This window comes from Fusarium oxysporum, chromosome 1 (genome assembly GCF_000149955.1).
Source record: "Fusarium oxysporum f. sp. lycopersici 4287 chromosome 1, whole genome shotgun sequence".
NCBI classification, from domain to species: domain Eukaryota; kingdom Fungi; phylum Ascomycota; class Sordariomycetes; order Hypocreales; family Nectriaceae; genus Fusarium; species Fusarium oxysporum.
The window spans coordinates 3,256,713-3,279,093 of record NC_030986.1 but is presented as its reverse complement, the minus strand read 5'-3'; the positions used below and the strand labels follow the sequence as shown (position 1 = coordinate 3,279,093).

Below are 22,381 nucleotides of genomic sequence, written 5' to 3'. Positions count from 1 at the left end.
GGGAGTTGGGAAACGCTGTCGGGTGGAGCCAAGCTCTGGTGAGTAATAGTATTTGTATCAATAAGGTTGGGGTCGGAACTGTAGCCGACCTGTGGAAGTGCCTTGGTGACAAGCTGTTGACTGGGCATCATTACTTGATTCTCCAGCTGTGGTTCCTCTTTGAAAGCTTGGGCGACGTAAAAGTCTCTCGCTGAAAGATTAGGTTGATGAGTTGGCCCAGGACCACTCATCACAGGCTCCGCTAACGCCGTCTGATCAGAGATGAGAGGAAAGTTGACAAGGGGCGCAACATTCAAGTTAGTTTGCTGAAAGCTGTAATCCGGTTGTTGACCAGAGCTCAGAGTCGTGTTATCATACGGTTCAGATGATGGCATTGTCATAGATGGTTGTTTTTCTGCCATGTAAGGAGCATCTGGACCAGAAACTGCTGGTGCAGAGCTCGGTAGCTGTTGATAGCCTTTCAGGGTGATGTCAGCGAGGATCTCAGGTGTACGTCGGTCGATCCGGCAAGGTTAAGAGAGTCAGGCGCTTACCATCTTGATGTCTTGGGTCCCAGCCACAACATGGGCAGAAGAATAAGGTCAGATCCGCCATACGCCTGGCTAATGGGGAAGTAGAAGATGGCATTGAGTTCTGGCCACAGTCGTCCCAGCTTGAAGATGCCCCATAGTGCTCATCGCGTTGACTGTAAGGCCCTGATAATGGGAGTTTTATCAGAGGTCCCTGGGACGAAGCCGGTCCTCGCTCAGGTGTCATTGGGACCGATGGTTCAAGCCTTCTCCTCTTCCTACAATGCTCTTGTTCAATCAGTTGATGTAATTGAGAACCAGAGGCTATTCCATAGAATTGTGCCAGTTGCTCAAGATTGTCTTGGATCTCAAATGGTATAAAGGTGAAGTTGTCATTCACGGGAGGGGTGAAAGATATTGACGAAGAGCCCGGATCTTCAACTCCCGGTTGGAGGAGAGGCCTCTTAACTTTGGAAGGATAATGTGGATTCTATAGAAAAAAATCAATTCACCGCACATTTGGGTCTCATGGGGAGGGGCCTAGGGCAAAGAAACGGGAGAAGATGCTTGTCCGAGAGTCATGGCACAAGAGCCACGACGGGGCTGCGAGAAGAGGAAACGGTGGTGATTGGCAACAGCCGCAGGGGTCATGCAAATTGGACGATGGGACGGGGGATCGATGATATAACTCCATGCAGCTTGCCGCCAACCGGGGAGAGAAACTCTTACCATAATGGCTGCAGTGAGACAGGACGGGGTGTGGAACAAACACTGCCTAGCAGTAGGAGTAAGAACAGAAAGACGAAGGTCAAGGTACCACCACGCGGAATCAAACTCGACGAAATACAGTTAATGACAAAGAAGAGCTAGCTTGCCCGGTCTGTCTCTCAGAAGCGGTAGTCAAAAATCGAGCGACGCCGGGGTGAGAAGAGGGGGAGTGTGGTGGGAGGCTAAGGTGCCACGAAAGCCATCACCAGGCACTTGACGTTGAAACCCCCCGTATTGCGCCGAGTGGAGCACCAGCGATGGCCGAAGTCAAAACGACGGCCGAGAGAAGGATACCAGACGGTCGGGAATAGAAAATACTGTGATAAGGGAGGCGAAGAATCCGGGGAAGCTAGGCGGAAAGGCGATAAGTAGGTATGTTAGTGCAAACCCAATCAGGTCTTTGAGGCTCCTTGCCAACAGATGGAAGGTCGATGAGATGTTGGTGTGCTGCTCGCAGCCGCCAACCTGAGAACCTCGAGCCTGAGTACGATTAGAACAGGACGTGGAGCCTTGTCCACCCCGTCCACTGCTTTAGCAACAAGGCGGGCTGAGCTGTCGTGGTACTGGCGACAGAACGTGGAGTAAGTAGCCGGTGGTGCTGGTCCTGGTGTTTGCACCGTTGAGAGAAATCAGCACAATATGCCTGCGGCCGCGATCGTATGGATGACGGCTGATGCGGGCTGCGGGCTGAGCAAGTATGCGGGCTGGCGGTGTGGTGGTTGTAGTGACTCGGCGTTGAGCGCTTCAAGCAACGGCTTGACGGTCTGCTGGGAACGGTGATGATGAACGAGTCTGTGAGAGAGGAAAGTGGACTCGGTGAGGACGGTGTTGACATGGCCTCGTGCTGAGTAGTTTTTGACCGGTCTGAGGGGTACCATGGGAGTGGCAGGGGGCCTTCTGATTGTAGTGCTCAGGCTTGTCAGGTAAAGGATTTTGGGATATTACCCGCTCTGCCGGTTCAGTGCGCCTGAAGTTCTCGATCTAACGTTAGGTAGTGAAATATGTTATTAGGAGCCGTTCCGGCGGGGCAATTAGAAAAAGAGAATTAGAATAAAGGCTTTGTTCATGGCTTAGGAGCTTGGCTACTGAACAATGAGGGTGATTGAAATCGTGCGTGGTCGTAGATCCCTAGACAATAATGCAGCTCAATCCTTTGGCAATCAAATCTTCGGATCGGGTCATTGTTCCATAGCCACGGAGCCTAGCCATGCCAACGGTTAATTCGTGCATTGAAATGGCCATGTGATTGACATGGGGCTGGCCAATGTCGGTCATGGCTGCACAGCCGCTCAGCTGGGATTGGATGTACCATTCTCAAATTGCTTTTTTTCACTCACAGGGTCTCGCAACGCCAACCCGCCCGGGTATCTCACACCAGGGAAGGGAAAAAGTACTGTACATCGTCAACTCCGCAACGTAGCAAAGGTTCTCAAAGGTACTTGAATCGCCAAGCAGTTCAGAAGAAAGATCGTTTTTACCCTATCGTCGATGTAGGCCCGGCGTTGGAGGGCCGGCCATTCTCGAGAGTAACGCATACAAGTCTGAGAAAAGGCAAAGATACCTCGACAAGTACTGGATGAGCAGTCAAGTTTCTAACCAGGAGGAAATTCCGTTTGCCAAATGCACTCGGATGCAGTGGTGTATCGTAAACGAACAAATACCTGAGCGTTGTTTCAGGCCCTTTCAGCTCCCCTTTCACCAATCTCAACTTGACCAAGGCTGACGAGTGTTAACAGCCAACATCTCACAGAATGTTGAGACCAGTGGTGTTATCTGCCAATACCTGGATCATTGCCAGAAGCCTGCCTTCTGTCCATGTGATAAGACGAACGTGTGCTGTCGTCACGCAAAGGCTCTGGTTGGTACGAGGAGGAGGCAGGGGCAGCAACCGGTGAGAACAGTAATTACTTTCACTCTTGGCCGAGAATTAGAACTAAAAGATCGGTCCGATCGATATCCGGTTGTGTACGTTATCATCACGACAGAACCTGCTAGCTGATGTTCGAGCCGGGCGCACTAACGAACGGCACGATGCAACTCATGTCCCTGAGCAGCCGCCAGCAAGGCGTGGCCCAGCCACAGATTCTGCGTGAATATGGTTGCATCTTTCTGGGTTATATTACATCAAAATGCAAGTGGGGTATGCGTGGCTGCGTCCGCGTCTCTTGGCTTGACAGTATTGTCTCTTCTCTCGCCAAATTGTAGTGGTTTTCGATGCGAGAATGGGTTCCTGGCGATATCAGCCAGCCTGTGACGTCGGATGGATGGGATGGCAAACTATGCAGGTTGCAGAAATAATCACTAGGCTTTTTCTGGGACCACAAGAGGTGTCTTGCTATGATTGGAAGTTAATTAAGTGGCGCTTGCGCTTTCCCTCGAGGAAGGAAGGTCCAAGTCAAGTTAGTAAAGTACTTTATTACGATGGACGTTAGAAATTTTGCTTTGCGTTAGTACAAACCGCGCAACGGTCTGACGGAAGAAAGGTCCGTTACCGTTCACCGGATTTCCACACTGGGAACTAATTGAACACCCATTTGTTTCATATCCAAAGTTAGTGCCTTCTAAGCTCCAGACCGAGGAATCCAAATCTTCACCGGATCCAGTACCTTGTCCCTACCTAAGCGCCGATGAGGAACTCTTTCGTTGATCTACAAAAGAGCATGGATGCCACATGGAAGGACTAATATCGTTAGTCTCCATCCACTAACGGGTCTTCCCGCGTTCTAGATGGGGCGTTCTAGATGGGACGAATCGAACTGTTCCTCAAATAGAAATCGTTGAAGCTTTCTCCTGGTTATGCCTACCAGTCCTACCTGTAGCTACAACTCGTTCTGTCAATTCTGTGCTACCTAGACGTACAGGATGCAGGTAAGGGATGGTTATACATATGAAGTCGCATCCCTTGCTTTGCTTGCAGTCACAAGACACCATCCGTCTAAGCCCGTATTCTCTTCAGCCATGTAAGCAGCCATCGGCCAGTCATCGTTCCAATCACCCCTGCTCCATATTCGCCAGCATCAATAGACATTGGCTATTATCCAGCTTCCACGATATGGTAACGCAGCAGCAACAGAGCGAGTCAGTGCAGCCACTCGGGAGCTCCGCGAGCTCTGCCCACGGACATTACAATGCTGGCTTTGCGCACTGTCCAAGCCTCCCCGCCCGGCCGGGAAAGAAAGAAAGCTATGGTCAAAACCCCATTGGGTGATCCATGGGTGATAATGGTTCTCCGGTGCGCCTCTCCCGCTTCGGTGTCGGCTGGCACTTGTTATCAGAAATCAAATATCGGAATGCAGCTTGCTTCAGGGCACGCCAGTCAGCGCGGATGACATCATCATCGATACGAGTATTTCCCCTGGCCGCGATGGATATAGGTTCGTCAAATCTGTCGCTGATGTGAATGAGCATGTACATAGCCTTTGCATATGGGCTATCGTCCTATAGCATTCCAAGTTAGCGGATAAGCTCAGTGTATTTCATTGATGTTTCTAGGGATGTTGCGAAAAGCAAAACTAGGTGACTCACTATGAATGTAGGCGTGAGACTGAACGCGGCGTTGGGGAAGTTTGCGGGCATAGATGAGGTTGTCTCGTCTTGACATTGGTTAACCTCACTCGTGGCCTGATGCTTCACGGAGTATACCTGGCCCATCTCGCTTAAAGCTCCCAATTTCTTAAGCTGGGTCAGGTCATTCAGTTTTCGAACTGATTAATATGCCAACTCCCGTATGTAACACTGTCTGAGAGTCATGACCAAGACCTTGACTTGTCTCACCAGAGACTCCTCATGACACCCAGTCCGAACTTCCCCTGAAGCTGTCACTACAATAGTGCCCTCTACCACAAGAATCTGACTGCCTTCAGTCAATCCTTCGTTGCCAGGTCCATCAATTAACTCTTTTTTCTGCTTGTACACAAGTTTTGCAGCTGATCTCTCATGCAAGACTGTTTCTTCATATTGACTCTAGCTTGTTCAAAGAGCATTTCATCAACATCCCTTTTAAATGTCAATCCTTGTTTCCCTGGGCGGCGTCCAACTTACAAAACCGTTAGCGAACCATGTCGATTCTGGCTTCTCACCAGCTTGCGCGTTCGTTTACCACGACTAGCGACGCAAACAAACCACCAACGACTCGTTGAGCCATCACAGCGCCTGTACTCCCGCGAAGCCCAATACAAATGGCCTTGGCTTGGTGTATCTCGCTGCATTCACGGGTATTGAGAAGCTAAATTTTACGGGACGTGCCACAACAACCTTTGGAATAAAAACAACTATCCAAGCACATATTGTGACCGGGTCTGATCCCGTGTTTTCAGGAGGCAACGGATACCTACCTTGATCCCTCTGCATGGAAAGCATGGATGATTTGTTAATGTCTGGGAACGAAAAATATTCGTTTGCCAGGCAACATGCCTCTCCGCAGGTGGAGCCTTAGGGTACTTGCGTCAACCGTGAAACTTAGTTGGAAACTGGATCTTGTCGTTCAAGTTTCGATGTTGGAGGCAATCTCCGTCGCGGACGACTGCTTGCCATATTTGTTCGCTCTTTCTCACCCAGCAAGAACAAGTTGTGATCAGTCACTCTCGGTTTCACAATAACCAACAGGCTTCCTTCGATCATGTGATCAGACAGCATGACCAAAAAGAACCGCGTACTGAGCATCGAAGCCAACCACCCAAAGTGACCCAATTCGGCTGTGTCATCCATCTTTGGTACCGTCGCACGACAACGCATATTCTTTTCCCTGAGATTGATGCTGACCGGTGGCACGCTCGGCCTTGTCCAGTAAATCTTGCTCTCGAGTCGAACCGAGTCATTTCTCTTCCTGGATTGATATCGGTCACTCTACGCTGCTGACGATTCAACAACTCCTCGCCAACTATTCAGCCTCTGGCCGCCTTGCATCCGAGACTGGAACCCCTCACCTACAGCCGACTGTTTGTGTTGGGCAGCATCTAAGACATTTGTGCAGGTACTTGATGATTTGCCGTGGAACGCTGCGCTCTGCTGACTTGAGCCGTCTTCTAGTAGCTTTCGGCGTCCAGAGTATTCATCAGCCCATGCCATGGAGTTGAGTCAGGAATCTATTCACGATGTTATCCACCCTACTGCAGCCTTCTCGGGTCCTCCATCAACCACCCAGCTGGGCTCGGCAGTTCAGGATAGCCATGTTGCTGACTGGCAAAACTCATCGCTGAACCCAAAGAACCGCATTGATAGCCTCAGCCCACTGGATCGTCCTCTCTGGCGCATCGATGGCTGCACTGCTTTCGGGAGCCAGTTCTATGCTGTTCCTTTATTCATCGACTCCATGTCTCCTATTCGAATGGATGTTTTTATTCCTGAGCCCTCGAAGCTCTCACCAGAGCTTCGACTTGCACTCGATGTTGATGTGGCATTTCATACCACGAGTGCAATGCGCATTTCGCGTCTCGGAATCACTCAACATGTGCTCCGCATCCTGCAACACTGGACAGCTCGGCAGCAGGAGCCTCTGCAAATCTTCAGTAACATACCTTTTGGTTCTAGGATTGTGCTTAGGAACATGCCCATGAAAGTTGCTGACGCGGAGGTCACCATCGCTCCAACCCACTATCTCGAACGCCAACTTCTGTCTGTGGCTTCTCTTGAGAATGCTTGGGGAAGCGACGTTGAGTTACCGCCGACTGTCGATCTTGGTGACGTGATATACGTCTCACAGCTACACGACAGCGTCTGCCTCGTCAGAATCGGAGGCAAAATATGGATTTTCAAGGCACTTACCAGTTACACCAAGTACCTTTATCACGAGCTAAGGCAGCTGCTCATCATCCCACCACATCCCAACATTGTCTCCCGTCCTGTGCACCTGGTTACAAAGAAATGCAGTTTTGGGAGTAAAGTGGCTGTTGTCGGATTTACTCTCGAGTACCATATCCACGGTAGCCTGCGTGATCTGATTCCTTTTCTCAAGCTTCACAACATGGTGTCCCTGGCCGACGAGACAAAATGGGCTATACAACTAGCGTCGGCATTGGTGCATCTTCGTACAACTTCCAGTATCTTCTATCCGGATCTCAGGTTAGACAACATCGTTCTTTCAGCTAGTCGAGATGCTGTTATGGTTGATTTTGAGCAGCGTGGGGTCTGGTGTGAGTTCGCCGCTCCTGAAGTCAATGCTCTGGAGTACGTGAGGCTTCTTGCTATCGATGAAGAAATACCCACAGAAGTCAGCGAAAAGTATTCGAAACTCTTGACAGAGATGCTTCCGCATTGGGAGGCGATGGGTGAGAGCGAGGAGTACAAGTGGCCATGCAAAGGCTATAATGTCCCATGGGCATGTCTCACACCAAAAGAGCAGGAGGCATGCGAGGTGTATATGCTTGGTCGTGTTTTGTGGTGCATCTTTGAAGGGAATAGCGCTCCCCAAAGAGCCGCGGTCTGGCTTTCATATCGATGGGAGCCTCTTGTCGAATTTCCAGGATACACGAAGACTCCTGGAGCCATGCAGAAATTAATTGATCGTTGCACGCGCGGAAGGCAGAATGGCCTTAGTAGGCTGATTGTGAGGGAGAGGAACCAGCTCGTGCTCCGAGAGCTCGAGAAAACAGGGCTCTCCACCCCAGATGGGGTGCAACGGACGGCCAAGGAGTGGTGGTCGAGAGAAATCGATGCATCGGAGAGGTGGCTCAGGCGAAGGATCGAAGGTATGAAGAGGGGTGATTGGAAGGAGAACTATTACGATCGGCCTAGTCTGAAGGATGTTCTTGCGGACCTTGAGGCCTTTCGCGATGAAAGGGGATTCAAGTTCTGACTTGGGCCGGCGACAATCGTACAATCCAGACATGTCTCACTCTCCACTCAAAAGCATAGCAAACAGCAAGCGAGTTATTCAATAAGAAGCAACAGAGTTCGATACACTGAATTCTATTTCATAAGTATGGCCTAGTTAGTTTTTATATTACACAAATCTCGATATTTGGTATTCAGCTTGTAAAGATATTCATATCAATAAATGATGCTTATTTTCGATGTACATTGTCACCAGTCGCCCAAGTCTCCGTGTCTCATCTGGTTCTCCTTGTCTTACGACCACCCGTTTGCCCCTGAACAGACCTCTTCAATCCCGATCCTGTACTCGATGTTCTCAGTCTTCCCAGCATTGCCCTAAATCGTTGTACATAGCCAGCTGGCGCTCCATAAATCTCAATCTTGCCGAGAACTTCCTCGAGGTTATGTAGGAACTGGCTCGCAGCTTCGGGGATCAGATTAAGGACGTTAAGAATGAAGTCTTGATCTCGGTCTCCAATTAGCCGTAGGTAGAGGTTTCGGTCGATGCGGGGTGCATCTATTGGACCATGGTCTGTATTGCGAGATACCACCAAGTCCAGAATGTGCACAAGGCTACGAGCTGCTGATAGGGCTTCTCTTGCTGAAATAGGGCTTTCGCGGGAATAAATATCGTGGCGCATCCGACGAACGCAGCCTAGAATATGTGAAGCTGCCCATATGACATCTCGGGGGGGATCAGGGTCTGAAGTTTGGCCTGGGGTGTCGAGATCTCGAACAACGCGGTTAATGCGCTGAGTAAGTTTGTAGAATACGTCCTTTATAGGGTCTTGTGGGCGAGATAGAGAGCGGAAATAGTGAAAGAAGTGATGGTTATCTAGAAGCATACGAGATATGGTTTGTTCCAGGTCGTTGCGTTTGATGATCTTCCTGCGATGAGAAACCTTTTCAAAGATATCTGGTCGAAAGTCCCCTGGGTCCATTCTATAGACAGAGGAAAGCATTTCTCGAGCTTCCTGGGCGCGGAAAGCATCAGGCTCGTTGTTGTATTCTGAGTCCGGGGTGACGAGATGGCAGTGAAGTCCCTCCGCCAGTACATCGAGACGAAAATTAGATATACTTTGGAAAACTTCGCCCATCTCCTCAGCATAGCCTACTGGGCTCATCCTGAGAGGCTTGTTGAGATCAGTTTCGTACAGAGTTTGTTTGACGATCTGATCTAATAGCCAAAGGAGGTGCTGGCAAGGCTGTCCGTCATCTCGACATGAGCAGCTGAGGTTGGAAGTGCCGTCTTGTGGCGCGCGGATCCGCACAGAGCGCGTGACAAGCTCTGTCATTTGGAACGCATATGTATCGTCTATGCGACGGCACTTTTCTAGGGCGATCTTTGGGGGCTCTTTGAAGGTATCGCGGACGATTGACTGGGTCTCTTCAGGGAGATGGCCGACGAGATATGTGAGTTTGGTTGGGGAACGGATAGCAGAGGGCTCATCATCATCGTCGAATTCTGAACTGTAATCTACATAGCCAGAGCTATCTGAGCTTGTATCAGAGTCTGAAGATGATTCATCGTGGTGAGATTGCTCGGTCTTCCGGCCTAGGGATTGAGCCCTGGTGCGAGAGCGGGTTTCTGGAGACATGCTCTCAAGAGATAGTCGACTAAAACGAGATGAAGGAGGATACATCGGCTTAGAAAAATGTTCAGTTCCGTGGTAGCGTTTATGAGAATACAGAGTGGTTATTCTATGGCTTTATATCGCATGTCGACCCAACAAGGCTGCAGCTGGCAGCGACTTATATCGAGAGACCCCAGTTGCGGCCATTGGTGGTTGGTTATAAGCCTCATGGCCGGGCACAAGGACACATGAGGGGCCCAAGGCATCATGACCAATATAGAACAGAAATTGTAGCCTTGAGACGGGATCGAATAAGTGTAGACCACTGTTCAACGCTCGCAATAGGTAGAGAGCTAGAGGTTCCAGCTGTGGCTGTGGAGTCCCGGTGGTGCGTTCTATGGCAATGGGTGCAGGTAGTGAGATACCCACTCATGATCGAAGGAATGACTCCTTCGGTAGATGAGTGAAGTTCAGGCAGCTGTTGTTGGTAGCTTTGTTGGTTGATGATTGGTTTATACAGGCTTGAGTATACTTGGATTCTTGACTCAAGTAGATTAAAACATGCACATGAAGCTGTCATTCATCGAATCAACAAGTGTATTACAGATGACTCAACACTTAATACTGTCAACTCGATAAATCAATTAAAATCAATCATATTCAATACCACCTCAAACTCATACCTACGTTGCAATCCACGTTGGTTTACTTTATTCAAAGCCTCCCACACTCAGCCACAAGCCCACTGTCTGGCGGCTAAAGAACCACTCACAGCTCTCCACGGCTGATATCGCGACCTCATCGGCGGCCCAGCTGGTGAATCGATAGACTTGCAACTTATCCGCAGTGTAGGCCAAGCCCGATGCGACCGGGGAAACATACCGTTTGCAAAGCCAATCTTCTGTCTGGCAAGGCATTTTTCAATTGACAGCCCCGAGAGCTGGCAGACAGCTTGTCCACGGCTTGTTGAGCAGATTGCAAGCCAGCTGAGTGACCAATGAGACATGGTATGTTTCTATCTAATACGGATTTCTAGGGCCTTTTGGGTTGTGTATATCGTTTCTGTGGTGTGATATGATGGCATCGATGTTTTCTCATCTTCTTCCGGAATAGCCTCACTTATCACAAGAATATTTTTGCAAAAGACATAGCGCCCAAAAATAACCTGAAAGGTAGAGTGAAATCATCGTAAGGTTAGTCATTACCAGAGACATCCATCTTCTCGAGGGGCGATCAACTGAATTTTCAGCAAATCCCCTTTCTCGACCTACAATTCTACGTTACTGCGAACCAACGATTAAGTCTGAAGACAGCTAAACCTCACGAGAGCGCCCATGGATCAACAAGGTCATCCAATCGTGGCATTCGATACTGTCACACGCAGACATGTTGTCATTGATTCCATGTGTCTCTTGGTAGTGTTTGTTATTACAACCAGCTCGACTCTCTTAGTGGACAAAATATATGCAGTAGCCTAACATCGTCGTGGACAGACTCAAGCTTTTTTGTATTGGTTCCTTTTGGTGCGGACTATGGTAAGGCGTAAATACAATTGTGAACTATGGCTTGTGAGGTTAGATCATCTACCAGGGATCACGCTCAGTGAGCAGTGTCCAGGCAGAGTTATGTTTCATCTCTCGAACTAGTTCGCATGTCATAGGTCTGGCAAGACTCTTCACAGGGCCCAGTCCTTGCGCAGGGGACCTTCAATCTTGAAGGATGAGAAGGACTGATTCTCTCATTATCAAAACAAACTGACTTCAATCTAGTTTACTGGTGTTTATCTGTTTCTTTCCCCATTGCTGATCTCAAATTTCGTAAAATGCGCGACGTAAAACCCCCAGCGGGGAGATGGAGAGTCAAGGCCATTTGTACGTCACACATCTGTATGGTCGCGAGTCCATCAGGCAGATCATAACTGTGAACGAGGGGGTATTGGCTTCTCATGGCCAAGGCTTCCAGATCGAATAAAAATAAAAGGAACAAAGAGACGCGAAATGCAACAAAAGCTATACACAGGCAACAACATCATCAAGGCCTTTCCTATCCCAGGCCATGTTTAAAAGAGCAGTTTGTGACTGGTCGTATCGCCACTTGCTGAATCAACCTTGAATTTCCCCAGTGCACCTAATTCCCAGAACCGTAAAGGAGAGGTGTTTGCGTGTCAAGCGAAGTCCGAACCAATAGTAAAACCACCTCAGAGGTGATGCGTATTTGGGCTCCTGTTATAGAGCCCCTCCAAAAAGCGATAAAGATGCATCATGCACAGGTCAGTGCAGGTCGAAGTCCGTCATCGAAACGGACGACTCGGGAGGATGCGTGGCTCTTGGCGGCTGCTTTGGTTGGGGTCCTGCCTTTTCGGAGGATCGTCTTCGGATCCGGCGAAGGAGATTTGGGAGAAGACGAAGACCGGCCTGCAGACGAGGATTTTGAGTTCCTAGGCAGGCTATCCACAGACCGGTCGGATTGTCAATCGATGCCATGCTGTTGCTTGAGCTGAGCTAAAGATTCCCGGCGGGCTTCGAGGTCCTCTTTTGACTTGGCCATCTTGTCGGGCTGGTGGTATAGAACTGTGATCTCGGTCAGTATTCAATTGCCCCAGTACATACGTCCAACGCAGTCATCGAAAAATGAACCATTGTGACGCAAGGGTGACGAGGTGGACGCACCAACGAGGTATCGGTTTTGAAAATTGAAGCCGTTGAGCTTGTCGCAGGCTTGCTTGGCGTCGGCTACGTCTTCATAGACAACGAAGGCAGTACCCTTGGTGTTGTTGGCGATACCCTGTCGAACCTGGCTACAATGGCTGTCAGTATTAAATCGCAAAGCGCACATCGTCTCGGAGTGACAAGAAGGTCGTCTTCAATGACAATTGTCGCGTGTCGAGTAACAGGGTCTGTGCATACCGAATTGGGCCAAATTTTCCGAAAAGGTCGAACAACTCTTCCGGAGTGACGTTGTAACTATGAGTCGATATCGATTAGTCGTTATTCGGGTGGGAGGTTATCATCGCGGTTCCTATCATACCTCAAGTTCTTTACGAACAGAGCTCTAGAAATCAGTTAGCGAATGTCAGACAATGCAGGTACGTATCGCCGAGGTCGATCGAGGTCGAGAATGCGATGTGATGAATGAGGCGCAAGAATTCGAATGACGATTTTTGGTCTGTGCCAGACGTAACAGGAGCAGCGACTTACCGATTGACTTCTGGGGCTAATTTACCGCCGCGACTACTCATCTCTTGGATGATGGTTTGATGGTGATGATACAGGTTCTGTAGGAACGGAGAGGGCGCGGTGGTTTAACGGGACGAGAAGAAGGGATTTGAGCGGAGCGGAGAATGGGAGGACGGGCGACGGAAGGCAAGATCTATGCACGTGACCTACTAATCGGGCGACAGCACGGGCGGAGCGGCTTTTGACGAATCACGAACGTTTAGCGTGAGCAACCTCGTCACTTGATCCTACGGAACTCTAAAGGTGAGGAGAGATATGATAATGGGAAGACATATAATTTATCCCAGTTGCTCCTGTCAAACACCTACTTCTCATGTTTCCTTTCTCACCTTTTCACAACTGTCTGTCCAGGCAAATTGCTCTGACATTCGTCACGCGACCCTACCAGATGTCAGTATCAAGTCACCGCATCTATTCATACTCAGGTCAGGCTAGATGAGTGACCTGTCGCTACTTGAGGCTTACCGAGACAACGTGTGGCCAAGCGGCCAAGGCAGATAAGGCCAGGTACCGTGCAAGTGCACCGCGACATGGAGTTGCGTACCCGCTGATAGGGAATTGGGCGGCACTTCTAAGCCGAGGTGCAGGCAAAGGGGCCCTGCAATGACTGGCTACTAGCGCCTTTGCGTGCTCAGGTATCACTGCAGCTGTGAGTAACCCGGTCACCTGGACACGTGGAGGACTTGTTTTCAGGGATCATTGATCAGTCAACAACCAACGTCAGTCGATAAGTCGGTCCAGGTTAGCTCTCAGTTCAAAGACTACCACAACGTGCTCGCAAGCCGAATAAAAAGCTTGGTTTACTAATTGAGGAAGGGCAACTTTGTTCAGCTCATCAGTATTTTATCCTGTCATATATACTAAGTTTATCATCCATCAAAGAAAATATTTATTATTTAAATCTCGGTTGCTCAAACACAAGAAATAACTATTACCGTGGGCCGATTTATGATTCTCCACTAGCAAATGTGGTTCACTTCCTCGCCGTTGGTCAGCACTACTTGATAGAGCGTATGATGTCAAAGGATTCATGGTGATAAAAAGACGAATGAGTAGGCAAAAGTTCGAGAGCAACAGCAGCCCCCAGGCTGCCTGGGACTATGCTGTACGGAAGGAGAGAGACATCTTACTAAGGTATGGAGACGGATTTACCTCGTTCATTCACCTGAGGTGCCAAGTACTGGCTCAGTTCACTTCATCAGCAACCTAACTCAGTCCAGCCATCCTCATTTACTTCATTTCATTAACTTAATTTCACTTCACTTCACTTCACCTCCCATCCGCTCTCTCTCGCAAAATAAGTTATTTGAATAAAACATTTTAAATGTATTATTCGGGGTTGAAGCTATTGGTTTATCCCTGAAAATCAGCTCTGATCAAAGCAAGGCTCAGGTCTTGCCTCTTCGCAACGGACAAGCTGCTCCAATACATCTCCATCTTGGACCAAAGAGTTGATCGACATGAGTGGCTCCACAACGCCTCGTTTCGGCTACGATGTCCTCTCCGTATTCGACGTTCCTCCAAACGCCCGAGATTTCCTCGCCGACGTCATCGAGTCCAATCGAGCACCAGAAGAGACCGAAGAGCTTTTCCAAGAGAGCCTGCTAGCACGCGCTGCAGATTGGCATTATCTGATCGAATGTGCTAAGTCCATGCGAAGAGCTCGCCCAGAAGATAGAAACAGCTTGCAAGCGCAAGACGTCCTTGCAGACGTATGGTACACGCTGAGCGGGCAGGATCCTCCACCTGGCGAGGAGCCATGGGAATTAACCGACAGGCTTATTGCTCGGGCTAAACAGCTCGACGTTGACCCCAAAATCCGACCACCACATATCACCGAGCAAATCGAAAATCACCGACAACAGTGGCTTGGATCAAAGGTTTTCCCAAAGACAACGACATGTCTCACAACATCCCCTTATTGGTCTGACCAGCCTCATGGGAGGCGCCCAGAAGGGAGTAACAACCTTGCGAAATGGAAAGATCGAGCATGCCTCCCTCTAGCTTCCTCACAAGCTCGCGTCTCTGCAATACTACATTCACAAACACCCGACAATGAGACTTATCAAACTCTGAGTGTTGATAAGCCTGCTGGTGGGCAGGGTTCCCCGCAAGAAGTCGCTCTGTGCGACATGACCCTGATTCTCAAGCCTCAAAGTTCAATTTCACCATACTTTGTAGCCACTTCAGCATCTGACGAGGCTGGCCAAGCCATTGCACTGGCGCGAAAGCGACCATTGCGGGGAACTGTTCCTTCAGTCCCCTTCGCGCCTCTCACATCGCAGGAGTTTGGTCTTATCCAAGAAAAGTTTGCCCACGAACCATTCTGGCTCCTCACTGTGGTGACGTTCCTGATCCGGACTAAGGGCACGCAAGCAATCCCTACATTTTATAAGGTAAAAGAACGATTTCCTACGCCAACACACATTGCAAGTGAAGGAAACACCGAACCGCTCGTCGAGATGATACGCCATCTTGGCCTTGCGGAGCACCGTGTAAGTTTGATGAAGAAGTATGCTCGGGGCTTCTTGGACCAGCCTCCAGTTGCTGGCATCTATCACAAGGTGAAGAAGTACGACCACAGGGACATTGACCCACTGAGCCTCTATCAACATAAAGGAAGTAGTGCACTGTTGGTGGACAAAGACTCATATGGGCAAGATCTTTTAGAGGCCTGGGAGATTGGACACCTTACACAAGGCAAGTATGCTCTAGACAGCTGGCGCATCTTCTGTCGGGATGAGCTACTTGGGCGAGCGACGGGCTGGAACGGCGAGGACAGAGATCCTAAACTTCAGCCTGAATGGATGAGGGTTCGTCCAGATGATAAAGAATTAAGGGCATATTTGAGATGGATGTGGATGAAGGAGGGCTGGGAATGGAACCCAGACACAGGTGAGCGTACAGTGCTGTGCGAAGAGTTGCGAAATGCTGTCAATGAAGGGAGAGTTGTGTATGATGAGAAGGGTGGGTTGAAGATTCACAATCTGGCCTATTCAGCAAACGCCTTGATATTAGGGGAGGAAGAATTGATGGCTGAGAGCTAAAGGAAAGTCATTGTTGACTGACCAACCTTGTCCTGCTGCGTTGGTTACTCGTACGAGTATATACTTCGTAGGTAGTTGTTGAGTAAACACTAAAGTAAAGGCTAAACAGATTCAAAGACAAAAAGTTCATCCACCTACCACAGATTATGCCTAGGTACCCGTATCCAGGTATTTTAGCTGTCGAGTCTGTCTGTTTGGTCTTCCGTGGTACCATATCGTGATACGCCACTGAGGTAGCATCGATTGGGGATGTTTCCATTCTTGGGCCATTTAGCTCCCGGCTCTAACCAAAGTGGTGATGGGGAGTGGCTGGGTCCCTTGCTAAGGCAAAGCACTGTTTAGCTGCCCTTCCTGACCTGTACAAGAGAAGAAAGACGAGGGGAGGTCCGAGAGCACCTGCAGAGTTAGGTAGTCGGTACCTTTGATTTCCCCTCTGTTCGGCAGTAGCTCCAAGTCATGCAAGGTCTCAGTGGAAGCACAAATAGAATGGAAGGGAAGGGAGCTTAAAAGTGGGACGGCAATGGGCTCCATCACGGGATCTCTAAAGGACACCGTTGTACAATCAGACCCGACCCTAATCTAAGCCAATCCGATACTACCATACTGCTCTTTTTTCTCTATTCGACTCGTCTCGTCTGAGCTGAGGTCATCGCCTGCAATTGATTCACAAAGGACAGCTCGCCTCGTCTCGTTCCTGTTGTTTTGCCTCTCCTTGCCCTATTTCTCACTCTTTTTACTTTACGTACCTAAATTTTGTTTGTCGAGCTTCTCAAACAATCCCCCCATTTGCAATTCATCTGCTATTATCTCTGGTCGAATCAAACGCCCTCAATCTAATTCCACCAGGCTTCACCAGCTGCCCCAAGTCTCCTTCTCTTCCGCTTCACGACGATCACCGACTTCCACTCCTGGGAAGCCTCGCCCTGTTTCGTCTCGCCCGTCAGCAGGTCTGCACGTGAAACAAGCTTCCACCCGACACGAACCTCTACATAAAGCAATGTCCCAGCGATTCAACTCAGGCTATGGCCTAGGTGGCCCCGCGCCTTACGGCGGCTCCCAGGCTGCTGATCCTCAGCAGGGTGAGGGCTTTCTTGAGCAGATTCGTCCCTATACTAGCAAGATTGAGGATGCGCTCGACACCATTAGCGAGCCTATCAAGCCGTGAGTCGAGCGACGTCCTTTATAAATGCCTTTGGAGCTCCGAGAGCTGACCATTTGCCCTCTTTGACAGCTACCTTCCTGCCATTGGCCGTTTCCTAATCGTTGTCACTTTCTTCGAAGATGCCCTTCGCATTGTCACCCAATGGTCCGATCAGCTGCTTTACCTGAAGGACTATCGTCATAGTAAGATGCGCATTGCGTCTCTTATCCCAGATGACACCGTCGGCAGTACTGACATATGACAGTTCCTTCCGGTATCACTCATCTCTTCCTGCTCGTCAACATTATCGCCATGTTCTCTTGCTCTACTCTTGTCATCATCCGAAAGCATTCCGACTATGCCGTCGCCGGCCTTATGGGCGTTGTTGTCACACAGGCTCTAGGCTATGGTCTCATCTTCGATCTCAACTTCTTCCTCCGAAACCTTTCTGTCATTGGTGGCCTTGTCATGGTCCTGTCAGACTCTTGGGTTCGCAAGACGCAGGTCTTTGCTGGTCTTCCCCAGATCGATGAGAAGGACCGCAAGATGTACTTCCAGCTCGCTGGTCGCGTTCTGCTCATCTTCCTCTTCATCGGATTTGTCTTCAGCGGAGAGTGGTCTCTCTGGCGTGTCATTGTCTCCTCACTTGGAGGAATTTCCTGCGTCATGGTCGTTGTTGGCTTCAAAGCCAAGTACAGCGCCACTCTTCTTGTTGTCATCCTGAGCATTTTCAACCTCTTGGTCAACAACTTTTGGACAGTGAGTAACTTGCGGCGTGTGCCGACTGCACATAAAATGCTAATAAGTCCCATAGCTCCACGAACACCACCCCCACAAGGACTTTGCCAAGTACGACTTTTTCCAGATTCTATCTATCGTCGGTGGTCTCCTTCTTCTCGTCAACAGCGGCCCAGGCCAGTTCAGCATCGACGAAAAGAAGAAGGTCTACTAAGTTCGGGACCAGAACCAGGACAGCAAGCTACGTCCAGTACAGTGGGCGCCAAGGTATCCGGCGTTGGCAGGGCATTTCCTATTTACTACATTGAGAAGGAAATTGATAAGAAAAAGGTGCGATCATCTGCATGATGGCCGAGCGCATGATGTGGTGATAGTGGAGTGGCACCAGTTTTGGTACGATATATGGAGATTATATATCTGCCGTTACAGCATATCAGACGAAATGAATACATGGATGATCTTTACGTTGGTTGATGTTCATATCGCAGATAGGTTGGAATGGCTGGCGTCTAGATTTGTTTTGCTTGACTGGTTGTCGTGGATTTGAGACAGCCTCAGGGAACAATTATCCCAGGTGATTTGCCGAACAGTGGGCTTCTGTTTGTATCTCCTTATATCAACATCAACATTGATTGGAAACGAAATCAACACCTGTTTGAACAAATGTTGGACTGCATGTGATCATGGGTGTGGTATCAAAACGGGCAACCAAGTCTCAAACTGAAAGGAAAGGAGAGGTAAAACAATCATGTCATAGTTTTGTTTTTCTCATCACGTACTGCGCTTTCATCTCCTGCTATAATCCTCCGCGTTGCCAGTCTCACTGTAACCCAGAGGAGAAGCTTACTTACCGATATGTCCCGATCACCCATTCACACGCCTTCACCAGGCCGCGAAAACGGCATCACAGATAATAGCAGGACAAAAAGACATACAACAGCGGGGATTCGCTGGTCGTCACCGACCCAACTACTAATCCGCCCCTTATTAGTTTATCTATGGGAGATCAGACGGGATCCCGAGTTCTCTAGTAGGTATGGTCGTATGTGATAGTGATATGTTCAAGGTTTGCCTATGACAAACGACGAGAATCATCAGGCCTATCTAGGCAGGTACTGAATAAACAAAGTCTTCATGGTCCTACTGCAAAATAGACTGAGTGCCTGAGTTAAGTCTGTGCAGCTCAGAGTTGAGGGCTGCCTTTCTATCACATCTCTATACCCGAACTACTAAAAGTCGTGATAACCTCAATAAGCTAAAAAGTTCGTTATGCTTTGCCTCACGAACAATGAAAACTGGGTACCATTAATCCTGTCAGATCTATACATGTCATAGGTTATATACAACTGTCACATATAGTGAAGTCCTGGCCTCACCTTTACGAAAGCCTTTCAGCATTTTTATTTTATTTTCGACAACTCCATACCATATGATGCTTCAACCCTCTCTGCCTTGGTACAATAGATCTGTGGGATTCTTAACTCAATCAAAGGAGTTTAGCGCCGGCCAGTTCTCCTCGGCATGTCCACCACAATCTCGTCCTCTTCACGGATGTCAAATTACGATCACGTAGCATGGCAACATGTCTCGTTTGGAATGAAAAATAAACCAAATCAAAATCAATTTACACCATTACTTTTCGCCAAGTCGCCTCTTCCTCATTAATAACTCGTTCATCATAGATCACACCATACAGACTACTTGACGATCATTAGTCCGTCGTATACCAAGACCATGCCTTAGGCAAGGGGTTCCCCAAGTTTTGGCTTTGTCCAACAACGATGCGGTGCTGTATTCCAAATCCACAACTTGGGATCTATGAAATGGTCAAGTTTTCTATAGGACAAGACCCTTGGTCTGCTTCAGCTTCTTGACGTTGATGTTCCTCAACATGGGCACCCAGATGAAGAATAAGGACGCGATGCCAACACCGGCAGCAAGCATTCTGACTTGCGCAAAGCCATAGGACTCCTGAATGGCAAGTCGTGCAGGGCTGTTGACGGGGTAGGCCAGCTGATTGACAATGTTTCCAGCAATGAGTGGTGCATTGGCCAGCTCGGACTCTGGAAGGTTCTTCATAAGCTGAGGGATGAAGGTATTCGTCCAGATGGCACCGGAGATAGCTCCTCCAACCGCACCACCAACTCCTCCAGCGACATATAAAGTAGCGAGCGCAGCAGCGACATATTGATGGGCAACGGCAGCAAGGACAGCAAGCTGCATAACCAAGATGAAGACAGCTCCACCGATGGAGATAAAGATCTCGCACATGATGATGTATCCGACATACTGGTTAGGAGCGCGGAAGTGGATCATGAGACCAAGCGCAAAGATGTAGATGGGTACAGCAAAGTAAAAGGTCCATTTGTAGAAGCCAGTCTTTCGGATGAGGAAGCCGACGATGAAGAGAAGAACGCCTGAGACGACCTGGAAAGTAGAGTTGACGTAGCCAGCTTCAGCAGGGCCGAGGTTGACAACGACCTGCAAGAATGAAGTAAAGAAGTAGTTCCAAGTATAGTAAGAGATCTGGTAGGTAAGATCAATCATGCAAGCGGCAACGACAGACCTATCGAGGAGGAAGCGGCCCTGCAAGAAAGGAACAGGGGCGAGCCAATACTCCCAGACACCAAAGAAGACGAGAGTGCAGAAGCCAACCACGATCATAGCGATGATGTAGCTGGTGGACCAGCCGTCAGGCGCGTGTGCAGCTAGGTTGAAGGGGAGGAGAAAGACGACGAGACCGCCGCCGAAGAGGAAGATACCGATAACTGTGATTGTCAGTATGAGGCGCTGCAAGAAGTTGATAAGAGTTACTGACCGTCAAACTCGTTGAAGACCCACCAGATGCTACCAAAGAAGCCGCGGCTTCTATGAGTCTTGGTGACTGTACCCTTCTTGAAAGCCTTGTGAAGATTGACCTTCAAGACAAGGAACAGAGGAATAGTGACACACGGCAGAACAATGGCTATCCAGCCGAAACCCCACCGCCAGTTCTTGACATCAAGAACAAAAGCAGCGGCAGCCTTGGAACCGGCAAAAGCCGTAATCATGTATGGTGAGGAAGTAAAGGCAAAAGCTAAACCTCGGTTCCTGAGATTAGATGCATCGGCAGCGAGGACGCCAACAGCATAAATCATGCCTCCCCATCCGACAGAGTAGAAGACTTGTGCAGCACAGAAGGTGGCGAGGTTCTGAGATACAGCCATGAGGATAAGACCAAGAGTTGCAAAGCCACTCATGAGCAAGAACCCCTCAGCGCGTCCCCAGACGTCGAGAGCCTTGGCCATGGGGATGTAGCAGGCTGCAGTCATGGCGTCCGATACGATGGGGATGGTGGTCATGAGGGAATGGGCCTGCCACTCACTGGTAACGTAAGGCACCAAGACGAGGTAGAAGGAACCACGGAATCCACTTATAAGGAAGAGTGTCCAGATGCTATTGAAGTCTGGTTAGACAAATACCAAGAGTCGGTTTCGGGAGTACAACTTACAGACACAAAAGAGCAGCCAGAGATCCCTTACCCCAAGTGAGGGTAATGGCCTGAATCTCCTTGACTCCAGTCTGGACATCTTCACTGGGCACATCAGAATCGTTGCCCTTATCATCAGGAGGGAGAGCACCAGCAGTGGCCTCCTTGTCGTGGCCAGGACCAGTCTCGGTGATGATCTCGGGAGTCTCTTCGATCTCCTTCTCGTGGGGAGCCAGAGTATGTGCGACGGCAGTATTATCCTCGCGAGCGAGGCCCTCACGGATCTTTGCCAGGGCTGACATTGTTGCTGTTGAGCTCAACACTAATTGATAGTGCAGTGGAATTACGATCGAAGCTGCAACACACTGGAACTGTGATGTAAAGAGTGAGGATAAGAGGGGGAGCTATTGCATTCTTTATGTAGTGCAATGTAACACTGACATGGGCATATGCAAAGGACAAGAGTTGGGCAATTATCAGTTGTCTACATATTCCCATGTGTTGGTTCTGCACCGGAACTCTCTCTCCACGCGGTACACTCCCCCTGCAACAGTCCATTGTAACTTGCCTCGGAGACGAGCGAGGCTTTAGGCCAAGGAGCTATCAAAACATCGGGCTCTGGGCTGAAGGGATGCTCTCAGTTGGCCTTTTCCCCAATAGGACGGGGTCCGCAGCTGGTCGACAAACGGGATCAGATTGCAGGTGGCAAACGAGTGGGGGAACTGACCCGAGATCGGAACATGGATCATGTGAAAATTTTTATCTAATCTGATTGATGGATAAGATCCAATCGTCAACAGCTTCATCCTTTCAAGGGGGCAAAGGGAGTGTCGTGTTAGTGGCATGGCAGTCTTGGAAATAACTCGACATACCGAACAAGAGCCAACAGCACCACAACGCTAAATAACTGAACGGACCAATAACATAATGCTAGACCTAAAAATGATGGGAAACTGAATAATTTACGATGCCGAAAAAAGCTGCCCATGGACCCTGGTCGCATCAAGTGGCTTGGCATAAGCTTGGGATCGTCTGAGCCCACTGCAACTAGCAAGGGCCGCATGGAAAATCCCTACGCTTTGTGGATAC

At 49.2% G+C, this 22,381-nt stretch overlaps 8 protein-coding genes and 1 non-coding gene across 15 annotated transcripts; 3 read left to right on the top strand and 6 right to left on the bottom strand.

Annotated features, from left to right (window-relative positions):
- Positions 1-2: 2 nt before the first annotated feature.
- FOXG_00524 (uncharacterized protein) lies at positions 3-1,709 on the bottom strand (the record flags this gene model as incomplete). Its single annotated transcript, XM_018376919.1, has 3 exons — positions 1,239-1,709; positions 534-999; positions 3-457 (listed from the first exon to the last, which is right to left on the bottom strand). Coding segments are annotated over exons 1-3 (924 nt in total), but the record flags the coding sequence as incomplete, so codon positions are not given.
- A 2,607-nt stretch (positions 1,710-4,316) lies between these two features.
- Positions 4,317-4,928, bottom strand: FOXG_17889 (uncharacterized protein; the record flags this gene model as incomplete). The annotated part of the gene is made up of 2 exons (XM_018397890.1): positions 4,317-4,715; positions 4,803-4,928. 2 exons carry the CDS (start codon positions 4,926-4,928, stop codon positions 4,467-4,469), a joined length of 375 nt encoding a protein of 124 aa, XP_018232544.1. The 3' UTR covers positions 4,317-4,466.
- Positions 4,848-8,309, top strand: FOXG_00522 (uncharacterized protein). Its single transcript, XM_018376912.1, has 2 exons — positions 4,848-6,249; positions 6,306-8,309. Exon 2 carries the CDS (start codon positions 6,343-6,345, stop codon positions 8,068-8,070), a length of 1,728 nt encoding a protein of 575 aa, XP_018232543.1. The 5' UTR covers positions 4,848-6,249; positions 6,306-6,342; the 3' UTR covers positions 8,071-8,309.
- On the bottom strand, positions 8,170-9,858 carry FOXG_00521 (uncharacterized protein). Its single transcript, XM_018376911.1, has one exon. The coding sequence runs from the start codon at positions 9,728-9,730 to the stop codon at positions 8,324-8,326; it is 1,407 nt and encodes a 468-aa protein (XP_018232542.1). The 5' UTR covers positions 9,731-9,858; the 3' UTR covers positions 8,170-8,323.
- Positions 9,859-11,049: 1,191 nt separating this feature from the next.
- FOXG_00520 (uncharacterized protein) lies at positions 11,050-13,436 on the bottom strand. 4 transcript variants are annotated; one of them, XM_018376907.1, is made up of 6 exons: positions 13,363-13,436; positions 12,859-13,278; positions 12,689-12,712; positions 12,568-12,624; positions 12,331-12,458; positions 11,050-12,231 (listed from the first exon to the last, which is right to left on the bottom strand). In XM_018376907.1, exons 2-6 carry the CDS (start codon positions 12,897-12,899, stop codon positions 12,131-12,133), a joined length of 351 nt encoding a protein of 116 aa, XP_018232538.1. In that variant the 5' UTR covers positions 12,900-13,278; positions 13,363-13,436; the 3' UTR covers positions 11,050-12,130. The 4 variants fall into 4 exon arrangements, with proteins under 4 accessions (XP_018232538.1, XP_018232541.1, XP_018232539.1 ...); XM_018376910.1 differs by lacking the exon at positions 13,363-13,436 and having other exon boundaries at positions 11,147-12,231; positions 12,331-12,624; positions 12,859-13,026; XM_018376908.1 differs by lacking the exon at positions 13,363-13,436 and having other exon boundaries at positions 11,147-12,458; positions 12,859-12,990.
- FOXG_00519 (uncharacterized protein) lies at positions 13,192-16,107 on the top strand. 2 transcript variants are annotated; one of them, XM_018376906.1, is made up of 2 exons: positions 13,192-14,031; positions 14,284-16,107. In XM_018376906.1, the coding sequence occupies exon 2, from the start codon at positions 14,358-14,360 to the stop codon at positions 15,942-15,944; it is 1,587 nt and encodes a 528-aa protein (XP_018232537.1). In that variant the 5' UTR covers positions 13,192-14,031; positions 14,284-14,357; the 3' UTR covers positions 15,945-16,107. The 2 variants fall into 2 exon arrangements, with proteins under 2 accessions (XP_018232537.1, XP_018232536.1); XM_018376905.1 differs by having other exon boundaries at positions 14,118-16,083.
- Positions 16,108-16,136: 29 nt separating this feature from the next.
- FOXG_00518 (uncharacterized protein) lies at positions 16,137-18,776 on the top strand. 3 transcript variants are annotated; one of them, XM_018376902.1, is made up of 4 exons: positions 16,137-17,105; positions 17,176-17,288; positions 17,351-17,844; positions 17,900-18,776. In XM_018376902.1, the coding sequence occupies exons 1-4, from the start codon at positions 16,942-16,944 to the stop codon at positions 18,035-18,037; spliced, it is 909 nt and encodes a 302-aa protein (XP_018232533.1). In that variant the 5' UTR covers positions 16,137-16,941; the 3' UTR covers positions 18,038-18,776. The 3 variants fall into 3 exon arrangements, with proteins under 3 accessions (XP_018232533.1, XP_018232535.1, XP_018232534.1); XM_018376904.1 differs by having other exon boundaries at positions 17,176-17,844; XM_018376903.1 differs by having other exon boundaries at positions 16,137-17,844.
- On the bottom strand, positions 18,752-18,867 carry FOXG_17888. Its single transcript, XR_001936356.1, has one exon. It is a non-coding gene; the product is annotated as a 5S ribosomal RNA (ribosomal RNA).
- Positions 18,868-19,117: 250 nt separating this feature from the next.
- On the bottom strand, positions 19,118-21,969 carry FOXG_00517 (uncharacterized protein). The gene is made up of 3 exons (XM_018376901.1): positions 21,314-21,969; positions 20,642-21,258; positions 19,118-20,591 (listed from the first exon to the last, which is right to left on the bottom strand). Exons 1-3 carry the CDS (start codon positions 21,592-21,594, stop codon positions 19,660-19,662), a joined length of 1,830 nt encoding a protein of 609 aa, XP_018232532.1. The 5' UTR covers positions 21,595-21,969; the 3' UTR covers positions 19,118-19,659.
- Positions 21,970-22,381: the final 412 nt, after the last annotated feature.